The sequence below is a fragment of the Lycorma delicatula genome, chromosome 12 (genome assembly GCF_047948215.1).
Source record: "Lycorma delicatula isolate Av1 chromosome 12, ASM4794821v1, whole genome shotgun sequence".
In the NCBI taxonomy this organism is placed as follows: domain Eukaryota; kingdom Metazoa; phylum Arthropoda; class Insecta; order Hemiptera; family Fulgoridae; genus Lycorma; species Lycorma delicatula.
The window spans coordinates 7,864,886-7,876,962 of record NC_134466.1 but is presented as its reverse complement, the minus strand read 5'-3'; the positions used below and the strand labels follow the sequence as shown (position 1 = coordinate 7,876,962).

General features: G+C 30.0%; 1 protein-coding gene across 1 annotated transcript in view; it reads right to left on the bottom strand.

The window, feature by feature from the left end:
* Nucleotides 1-9: 9 nt before the first annotated feature.
* Grip91 (gamma-tubulin complex component 3) overlaps nucleotides 10-12,077 on the bottom strand; it is a 44,129-nt gene continuing 32,061 nt past the window's right edge. The window contains exons 12-16 of the mRNA XM_075380705.1: nucleotides 11,325-11,529; nucleotides 7,000-7,144; nucleotides 4,935-5,155; nucleotides 2,143-2,382; nucleotides 10-192 (exon numbers count right to left, since the gene is read on the bottom strand). Of these exons, the coding sequence (XP_075236820.1) occupies nucleotides 10-192; nucleotides 2,143-2,382; nucleotides 4,935-5,155; nucleotides 7,000-7,144; nucleotides 11,325-11,529 (994 nt within the window). The remainder of the gene's footprint in view (nucleotides 193-2,142; nucleotides 2,383-4,934; nucleotides 5,156-6,999; nucleotides 7,145-11,324; nucleotides 11,530-12,077) is intronic.

Here is a 12,077-nt window from a genome sequence, read left to right as displayed (position 1 = left end):
TTGCTGCGGTCATTCGTGTAAACTAGTACCAGAAAATGTTACAAATTCACTACATCTATGAAATTTCATTGATTCTGATAATCTTGAGTCAGATCTTTTATAGAATTCATTAAAATCAAGTCTACTGGCTAACAACTGTAAATTTGTTTCTGAATGAGACGATAAATCTAATAATAATTTCTTCAAAACTTCCTGTAAAAAAAATAAAATAAAAAATTAAAATTTAAACTAAAATATACTGAAACTAGTGTCTAGTTCAACGATAGGTAATCAACAGATATTTGAGGGATGTTCACGTCAATCCATGACTTTTGTTAAGACTGGAGTGTAAATGGAGATGCCTGTGTTCTCTTTATTATACAAATAAGGTACAAGGTCAGCTGTTATTACATGGTGTGGTGGTGTGAAGCAATTTTAACAACAAAGTCAGTTGTAAAGAACATGACATCTAATGTAATGAAAAGATATAGGGAACAGCACGTTGCAACAAAATTTATCGTGAATGAAGGCATAAAACCCAGAGAGATTTATTCATGACTACGGTACAATGATGAGACTCAGTCACAGTAAAACACTTGAGTGTTGCAAATGTTTTAAAGAAGGCCGTATATCAATGAGTGACAATCCTGGTAAAAGTGATTCAGAGCCACCAAAGTTATGGCCTCAGTTTTCTGGGATAAAAATGGCAATATTAATCTTTATTTTCTATCCTGTAGTTAAAATTAACGAGTACGACTGCAAAGTACTTCAAGGTGTGACCACTACAGGTATTTATTTCTGCAGGATAATGCACAGACCACTTATGGCCCACTGCATGACATGCATGCTACAAGATCTTGGATGGGGGAGTTATGGCCACACCACCCCCTTACAGTTTGGACCTCTCCCAATGATTTTCACCTGTTCAGGCCCTTGAAATTGTTCCTGGGAGGCCAGCATTTCAACAGCAACGATGAGGTGAAGTAGTCAGTCCTAATCATGGTTTTGATGTAATGACAAATCTTTCTACACTGCAAAGACAAGTGAAACAATGGGGTAAATGTATAAATGTTGCAAGGGAATAAAACATCTAGAAATAAAGGTATTTTTTACCATGAAAACACGGCTTTAAGAACTTATATTTATACTTTACCAAATATATACTAATTCACATAAATACAACTAAATTATATTAAAAAACCTTTCTACAAGCTTAGTACACATAATACCAGTGTCCCAACAGAAGCGAGTAGTACCAATTTTTTTCATTATACTATCAGTCAGTCTTTTTTACGGCTAAGTGACAAATGAAAACTATCTGTTGCGCAACAGCCACAAGTCAGTATTACTTTAAATAAAATTTAATCAAATCATCTCTCTGAAAGTAATGAAGTACGTTACACAGCCAGTCCAAGTAGTGAGCAAAATGAAGGCATGACTTGGGACATAATTTTAGAGGATGGCATGCCAATATACAACTGTATATTTAGGTCATTAAAGAAGGCACTAGGAAACTGTTCTACTCTTCACTTTAAAATGTTAATTTTCAGCAACGGCTTGTGACTACCACCGCTGTAGTTCTGGCAGTACAACGGGCTCTTCAATACACCATTCAATTCTGGGGATAGTTAATGTTTCTTCAAGAAGCTCGAGACACTTTGCAAGTGGCATTAAAAAATACCACTTTCTCTGATTTTTATGGAACCACACTGTTTTTATCCTGACTTCCGAAAAAGTTATGAGATGATTAAGCTGCTAATTGAAAGTGATCTTAAAACTAACTTTAGGTAGATTTGTTGTCACAGAAGTAAATATTAATACAACAAAAATTCTAAATTTACATGAATGAGTAAAAAGTAGTGTACCATAATGCATTTTATCATATCAGAAGGCAAGTACATTAATTTCTTGCTTAATAATAACTGCACCAGCTTTCCTTATAACTGTTAGTGCCTAAACTCCTTGATATGAATGAGACTTTAATAGGACATGATTTTTCTGAGAATTATTATGTTTACTTTGCAATTAATCTTGAGATCAACTGATATACAAAGTTGCCTGAAGGGAAGCTCTATTTTTATGAAGCAATTTAGAATACCAGTTTATCTAATTATTTTATCGATGCTATATTCTAAAAATCAAAAAGTTAAAACGATTTTATACCTGATAGCTTTGTGTTAACAACCTAGTGCGAGCTCTAAATGATGCTAATGTACCAAAGAAATTTTCTGTTTTTTGTAGCTGTTCTTCTTCATCAGCAAAGTCTGTTCCAAGTTCTTCGATTTTTTTTTCTAATTCAATTTGCCTTTCGTACTCGCTACTTGCACTAGATAGGAAATCTTCAGCAAGTCTATGTAATTCTAATACCAGCTCATTCATAATTCTAAACTGAGTAGAAAATTGCTGAAATATTAAACATTTTTATTCAATGAAAAAACTTTAATAAAGCAGTCATAAATATAATAGAATAAAAACCTATAACACTGTCTACAAAGCAAAAACATTTTTGAAACTAAACACGTAGTAGGTGTACTTAAATTTTTATTATTGCTGAATTTTGAAAATCAAATTGTTTTTCTCTAACACATCACAAGTTTCATTCTGATCCTTAAAAAAAGTAACAGGAAAGATTTTACTTATCTCAATGCTATGATATTGTAATCTAGATAATTCGCTCAAGTATTTTTATCTTTTTACAAAAAGAATTAAAATACAAGTTTGTATCTATACAGAAAAGAATATAAAGCTATCTCTTAATTTTTGACAGTAATATATTGCAAATAAAATGAATGAGTAACTCTTAAAGCTTTACCTTGAGTGAACAATGTGAGCACCTTTAGTTATGTAGCACTCATCCAACCGATTGTAGAGTTAGTCCTATACCTTAACTAGCACATCTGGAATAATGTAAGTAATAGCTTCTTCAATCCTGTGCCTCAATTCAGGTAGAACAAAAGTGCATGAAAATATCATTTACAAAACTGAAGGAAAATCATGTGGGGTCGAATCGGTCAAACATGCCAATCGGCATTCCAGGTCCATGTCGACTGGTCCAGCAGTCAGGGGGAAAACATCATTCAATTGAACCTGTAAGAGGTATGCCGGAGGGCCGATCTTGCATTCAAGGAAAGAATCATACAACACAGCATACCCAAAAAAGCAACTCCTGTTATGCATACTTCAGCGAAAAAGAATGGCCTGTAAATTTATCATTGGGATATTTGAACGTTAATTTTCAGGAGTCCCTTTTGCATTGTTAAGACATCGGGATTTTCTGACTGCCAAATACGAACATTATGTGCATTCGACTTTTCCACCAAGATGAAATGTTGACTACAAAACGCACTTCAAACTGAAACTACAGATTCACATTTATTTATCAAACTGCAAAACACAGAAAGCTTTTACGTTCAAGAGATGACATCTATACTAGTGATGTTGGTAAGTGGAAAGATAGGAAATCAGATCTACGATTGTACATGCGACTAAAACTATCCTATTTGCTCTAATTCTACCATTAAATCAACTGTACACCTCATCCAAGAGGTATTCTAACAGATTAAAAACTCTGATATTCTTTTTCATACATCCAGTATGTGGAAAAATCGGTGTCTAACACAGAAATAACCTTTTTCTTTTATGTATGAAAAGTGTTCTTTAAAAATCAAAAATACATAAATTACTCATCTTGATGTAACTTCTCTGTTTGTTACTTACAGTACTGAAATTTAGAAAAAGAAATCAAGATGAGAACATACATTTTTAATAACATTCTTTAACCAACATTGAAGCTTGCTAAGAGTTGCTCTTTTAATAGGTCAGAATTTTCAGCTTTTTCAAAAAAAACAAAAAAACAACATCACTGAACGGTTTCCATGCTGACAATTCCTTAGGATTCAATTTGCTATAAAATATACAGGTTAAGCACTAATCTTTTGATTTCAGGCCCGATTTAAATTCTCTGATATTGTACAGTAATTTTTAAAAAAATAAAAAAATACATGTAAAAAAATTTATTGGTTTATGAAACGTGTTCATTCAAAGTACTACTCCCTGATTTTAATGAATCTTTATTTTTTATTTTTAACAGAGAAACAAATAGGCTACAAAAAACCCTGCAAGCTGAACGAACTTCAACCAGAGCTACCAAGATTGAAGCTCTAACAGATAAGCATCGAAGGGCTCAAGTACACGTCATGTACGCGCATATGGAGTTGCAGGTAGCTGTTACTGTATAATTTATACAGTGATAATCATATAATTTGTTAATTAGGGATAAACTTGTAAAAATATCAAGTGGACGGGCGATAAAGTAATCTATCAATTCAGACAGGTGTATTTTTAACTTACTCTCTACCCCCTCCCAAAGCTCTTTACTGGCGTGAAATGAACTCTAGCCCCTTTACAAACATATATGGGCTTTTACTATTCTTATACAAATTTTCAGTGATAAAAATGCCATTTTTAAACTTTGACCCCATGTGGAGGGTCCTACCAATGTTTCAACAGAAATTTCCTGAAAGACATTCTAATTTTTTATTTTAAAAAATAAACAACACTTAATTTAACACTCCTTAATAATAATTTAAATATGCAGCATTAGATATGCCATTTTTAAACTTTGGCCCCATCTGGAAGGCCCCCTGATGTTTCCATCTATGTTTTCCCAGAAGACATCTTCCCTAATGTTTTATGGAGAACACATAACAGGAATGTTCTTATTAACACAATGCAATCCATATAGAATATATCCAATATAGAATATATAGAATAAATCATATATTTATATATATTAATTTCTATATGAATTCTATATAACAGTACCACCACTATAAGTTAATGCAGAAAATAAAAAAAGAGGATTAAAAATAAAAAATAAAATCTGAAAAATATGAGTTTTTTTATCAGTACAATAAATAATTCATTAAAAAAAAAAAAATAAAATAAAATCTTACCTGATTTGCAGAATCTTGAAAAGTCATAGACATTATTTTATTAAGATATTGTTCATGAGCATCTATGACTTGTTCAAGTGATACTGCCTGCTGAAACTGTGATGAGAATGCACACCAAGCGCATTCAATTACTTCAAACATGATGTAGTATTCAACTTGTTGTAAATAATGTAGCATTTCACCAGTTAAGGTACGTATTTGTACCGTAACCGCTATCAAATCTGAAGTAAAAAATGCGTGCGTATTAATATAGATAATACAAAAAAGAAATAAATCGTAAGTTAATTTTTTTTTAATAAGCAGTTTTTGCATAATAAAAATGTTGAAAAAATTAAATCTTAACATTACACATAAACATACTGTTCATATAAAGAACATTATAATATTAACAAAAATTGAAAAGCAGTTTCTCAATTCTATTTATCACAGAAAGTTTTTTCAGATGAAACATAAGAAAAAAGCTACTAAAGCACTTTTTTGAAAAAAAAATTATATGAAGGTAATAAAATATAAATACAATTGATTTGAAGGTTTTTTAAATTATTGTCTTCATCTTCATTGTTTAATACTGTGTTGTTATCCAGTAATGATATATAGGGATAATTAACAATGACAGAGTACGGCAGAAAAATTTAAAAGGGTGCTACTAAGTAAGGGATTATAAGAAGGATGAATGATTATCTGAGAGGAATAGCTCAAGGGTTGGAAACGCTTTTACGCATATCAAAAATTTTAACAGCAGGATGATGAAAATGCAAAAAAGATCACCAAGAGTGCACACAGTAAAATTTATTTCTGCAAAGTGTAGTGGCACATCCGATCAGGATATACCCCAGTAAAGTAGTGGTTATTCTCATATTTGCGAAAGATATTACTTGTTAAGATGTTTTTAACTAGCAGCATGGGAATTAACAGAGGAGGATAGATTAAGGAATGAAAAAATCAAAGATATGAAGAAGAAAGAATGCTTATAAGAGAAAGCAAAAAGATCTAGGATGTAATTGATATGGATGTGTATATAGAGAAATTGAACGAGAGAAGATACCTAAGCTAGTGCATGAAATGGAAATGCCATGAAGGAAGCGGAGGGATAGGAAAGTGTGTGTCCAGAAGACAAACTAATGAAGATTATGGAATGGTGGCAGAATCAGGAACAGATGGAAAGGACTATAATACATCAAGCAGACTCACCCAGAAGCTGGAAACTTTATTTCATTCTGACATTCAAAGTAAGTTTACTTAAAAATCTAAGACAAATTGACCGAAAGTTTGCATTAATGTGTGCTCTAATTGTAAAAAATAATTTGTAACAGATTCAAAAAATCACTGCAGCATAACAAAGCAAAACTTTCTATGCACCACAGAGATATGGCTCAAACCCACTACAGGAATATATTCATGACTTTTCTGTGCATTATCTTATTTCTGTAAATGGATTATTTATTACAGGTCCAATGCATTTAAAAAAAAAAAGAAAGAAAAGAAATTAACTTTAAAAAAGATGTAATAAATAAAAGTGCAATATATTTTTTAATTTCTCTTAAGTACATTTATAATGAAATTTATTCTAAAAGACTGTACCAGCATGATTTTAAAGTAAGAAAATTTAGGTAAAATTTTTTTTAAATTCTAAAAAGCAGTAAGCTAATTTTCATGGTAAAGCTTTTGTGAAACTTATTTCTAATTAAAAACTTCTATTATTTTATTGATAGATTATAATAATTTTGATGGTAGGTTTTATACAGCAAAAATCATAAAATAATTTATAATTAAATAATTAATTTAAGATCTGATCCCTAAGTATTGGACCAAATCAGTTCAGAATTTTCTTTTAACTTTTAAATAATGACTATTTTTTCTTATCGTATGAAACATAACATTGCAAAACTATCAAATCTAAACAAATCTATTCATTAAAACATTTCATATTGCATCTGTCTGTGTGTACAAGAGATGTAAAAATAAAAATTTATAGGACAAGTACAAATATAGTAGAAACACAAATAAAATGTAGGTAGTTAGTTATACACAAATATTAAATTATATATATAATAAAATATCTTACCTCTAAATTTTTTCCTTTGCCTATTTATTAACTTTAGAAATGTTGCCTGATTCTTCCAGATATGAGACAGATTAAGATTTACTCTCTTTAAACGTAGTAAGAAATTAAACATCTGACTATATGTTTGTTCAGTTAAACAGAAAATCTGAAAGAAGGAAACATTGAAACACAATATTGTAAAAGGTTTTTTAATAATTATTTATACAAAAATCTTTTCAACAGTAATAAATCCCAATATAAAGGCCAAAGTTTAGTATTAACATTTAATAAAAAGCTAGGTAGGTTTACTTGTGCAACAGGTCTTAAATAATCAAATAATTTAACAGCACATTTTAAGTGGAATTGTTAATATTAATAAGCAATAGTGCAAAAGTAACGCTCACTGAATAGTTCTGTGAAAAATTGGAAATTTCACTCGAAGATTTTCTTCAACAACAATACCTCTAATCGCTTTGTTTAACTTTTGTTATTGAATCGCCATCAAAAAAGACTATTTACAATCGGTTTGCAGAATTTTATCATTGTCAGGTTTCCATCGGTGATGAATTTGGTGAAGATCAACCAAATCTGTTGTTCCAAAAAACATGCTGTGTGCAACATGATTGAAGAGGATCAGCATGTGACTTACCATAAGTTAGAGGCATCCTTAGGCATATCAAAGAACATCGTAACAGGAGACAAAATTTTGATATATTTGTATGAGCCGGAAACTAAGCAACAATCAACTGTTTGGGTGTTCCAAGATGAACCAAATTCAACAAAAGTGGTTACTTCGTTTTTCAACAAGAAAATGTTCAGTTGTTTTTACGGTTATACTGGACATGTAACAATCATTGCTTTAGATGATCGAAGAAAGAACGGTATTCAACAATTTTTTTGTCACAAGTCATCGATGAAATCTGGAAAAATAACTGAAAATTTTTCCTGACATCATTCTTCATCATGACAATGTCAGCTCTCACACAGGACGTCAAACAATTGATTATTTGATGAAGAAAAACCTTGAATTATTAATATCTCACTGTCTGTATTTACAGATTCACCACCTAACAACTTCTTTTTGTTCTCTAATGTCTAACAAAAAATGCACGGACAGTGGATTTCTGTCACCCCCAAGAAGCTATTGAATCCTTCCAAACAATGTTTTTGCAGTACCATCTTCAAAATGGAAAAAATGTTTCAAGAATTGGTTTGAATGCATGCATATATTTATAAAAGGTGATTATTTTGAGAAACAAAACAATTTATACCAAAAACCTTTTTCTTTCATTCTAAGAAGTAAAAAGCAGCCCCTCATATGAGCTAATCAATTTAAATGATCTTGTTTAAAAAAATTTTTATGTTCTTTAAACTTCAATTCACTATAATACTCTTCAATTCTAGTTATTACTTTTTTGTAAAATAATAAATTTTAACTACTATTAAGGATTTATTTTTTTAGATGTTTCTCTCAGTTAAATTTTCAACAATATCTTCATAAATAATACACATTTATTTTATAGTTGAAAAATTAAATCTCCATAAGGATACCAGTGCCAGGTGGTGGTGATTATAATAATTTGGATACATGCGTACAATTTATATTCAAAGTAAATTTTTTGTATTAATAATAAGATTTGAAAATAAAGTCGAATTTCTATCTTTTATGACTAGGACCAAAACAGTGTAAATTATTTATGTATAGTTTAAATAACACAACAAAAATAATAAAATATAATAAATGGTGATGTAAGTGAAAATGAGGATGATTTCAGTTTTATATAAAATTAACAGAGCAATTTTCAAAAGCAACAAACATTTTCTGATAGGTTTTTTTTAGTAAAACTGTCATTCTATTGACCGTTGGAAGTAATGAGGGACATTATTACTACTGATGAGAAATATATCTGAATCTGAGAACATATTTACTTTTAGACACAGTAAACCTGACCGATCCCTTTTGTACTCTATGCTTACATGTATCAAACAGTCAAATGAGTAATTTGGTCAAATATTGTAATTTAACAATCTCTGCAGAAAATTCTATAAAACACATCTAGTACTGCGTGTATATTATATATCTCACATATATTTGTAATGTTTATATAAACTTTACAAATAATTTCTTATATTCTTTCTACTTAATATATTGAATATAACCTTTCAGTTTTATTCTTTTTTAGCTCCCTTTTTGGGCTTATTTTGTGGCAAATTATTTTGTTACTCTCCATATAAATACTTTTATAATTCTTCTAATTCCGAAAACTGTATTTATAAATCAGATTTCTCTATTGTATAAAAATTTTACCTGGCTTATGTAAGTCTGCTTTTTCGAAAAATTTCTCTTTTTGTTCATCGTTCATAAGTTTTTTACTTGAATACAAAATTCTGTGATTTCTGATGTATGTATTCTGTTGTGATGTATGTATTCTGATGTATGTGTTCTATTGTTATATTTAAGACTATTATTTTTTGTTTCTTTCACATTTCATTAACTTTGTTTTTTTATATCTGTTTTCATATTAATTTTCTTTTAAGCATTAAATTCATGGTATTTAATATTTCTTTTAATTTTTTTTCTTTCTCTTGGATAATTTCACCCAAATGTGTTGAGTTTGGAGGATATGAAGGTTTAAATTTCAACTTCATTAGAGCCTCAAAGATTGTATGCGATGTGTATGGCTGAGCGTTAAGAGTGTTGCAAAATGATCAGTTCCATGGATTGTTGAATGCGATACACATCTTCAAAGGTGTTTTAATACTTCTATGTCGCACAGAATTTATAGTTCACCCGGCCTCCAGATAAGTCATGTATGCTTGTTTAGCATCCCAGAACACTGTCAAGACAATTTTCTTTTGCACAAGGTTGTGCTTTTTTTATTGTGGCCAAACCATAGTGCCAATATTCTGTGATGTATGTGCCATAATGATGTATCCAAGTTTCATCACTCACAATACTGAAAAAAAACTATCTCCCATCACACATTTTCCCCCACGTAACATTTCCTAACAAAGACATTTTAGCTGTTCACAAGATTCGTTTCGTTGTTATTAGAAACTGTTATTACGACTGTTTTCTGTAAGTTTGCGTGGCACCCACCGGGAAAACAGTAACATAGTTGTGCGATATGTTCTATTCGTTATTTTGCCTATGTAAGTGGCAATGCCTCGTAGTTTGATACTACAATCACTTTGAATCAATTCATACACATTCTATTGGTGCTTCTAATCAATCACAGAAACTGGGTGAGCACTGAGGGGTTTTCCATTTTAACAATTTCATCACTATACATGGCTTTTAGATGAAGATCATTGCACGTTGTTTTAGATGGGTTGAGTAACAGGTATAGTAGACTTCATAATAATGGCAACTGATAGAAAACTACGACTGACTGTAATAACAGACACTATGAAATTGTATTCTGACAATATAAAATTATAGAACTGTTAGGTTAAATTGAAAAATTTTTCAATCAAATGCGCCCATATTTCTTTTTTAATAATTTAAGGGAATTGACCAACTGTGAGATGCTGTTACATCTGTAGATCTTTATTTCTAATTTTATAGTTTACATAAATTTTTTATCCTCTTAAGGGATCAGTTTGTTTATTATTTTGTGAGATGAATGATTTAATGCAAGAACTGTTTCCAAATGGCTCTAATATACAGAGAAAAAAGCAAGCAATAGTTAAATGTATTTAGTTTAAATTGTCTTTAACACAGTCTCCTGTATGACGGGAAAATGTTTCAACATTTTATTGAAAAAATAGGAATAAAAAAATTTTAATTTTCAATTAAAAAATTTAGCTAGTTAAACAATTTATAACTTAAAAAAATAACTTTTTTTAAAACTAAATATGGCTCATCATCCAATCAAAACCAATTCTTTAAGAAATTTAAAAAAACAACAATGACATCATATCTAACAGCTATGAAAAATGGGAAAACAAATACACATTATACTTTTATCTTTTAAGCAGAATTTCCCACAATTCTTATTAGCTTTTATTTTTTTTTTAAAAACTGCAACCAAAAAAAAAAGATTAAGTTTTAATTTAGTACAAAACTACAATTTTTTTCACACTGTTCTTAAAGGAACAATTCTTCAAAGATAAATGTTTTCCTTTATCAAACTGCCTTTTTTAACATCGCTATGATTTTTGCGCTATTCATCTATAGTTATTGGTTACATTATATTTTAATTATTGCCTTCTCATATAGTTTTTATACTTTATACAATCTTGTTGTTTATTCTTTAGAAAAAATAAAAAGAATTGAAAAGAATCTTTTTTAACAAATTACAGTAAAATATTACTAATAACAAAGTAATACGTGAAATATTTACCGAATCAAGTGGAGCAGATACATTATAACTCATATTAAATATATCCCAACCATCTTCTCCACCAGATGGTTCCAATAGTTTAACACATACTCTATCTATAATATCCGCATCTTCAAACTGAGCATTCGTTTGTCTTATTGCTGTTTCCATTATAGCAACCAGATTATGATGATAAACAACTGTAGCACTCTTTTTCAATTCAGGACTACAAAAAATAAAAAATATGAATTTAAAAAGAAAATTTATTAAAAATTAATTATTTACAGCCTATATCTGACCGTCGGTCAAGTTTTTTGTGGATAAATTTATATTTATCTCAAAAAATTGGTATAAATATATATATATATTATATTCCAGAATCTTTACATATCCAGAGCAGCTTTGTTGATGCAGCTATCTATGATAGTAGTCACCTGATTATGTATAGTGTACTAAGAGCTTGTTATAATCCTGGATTAGAATGATTAGGATGTTAGAAAATTAGGATCCAACAATACAATGATGGGTAAGAGAATGTAATAGGGATTCAACAGCATTAAAAATTGGTTAGACCTACCTAACCTGGTTAGACCTATAACTGATGAACTCCCAATCTTTAAGGCAGGTACTACTCTAATGAAGATGTAAATGCAGATTTACATCTGCATTAAATCCTAGATTTACTAGGAGTACGAGCCTTTTGTATGAGCCAGCTCACACGGTTCAAAATGAGTTTTGCATGGAATGAAAATGTGGTCTCTGTATCATCCTGAA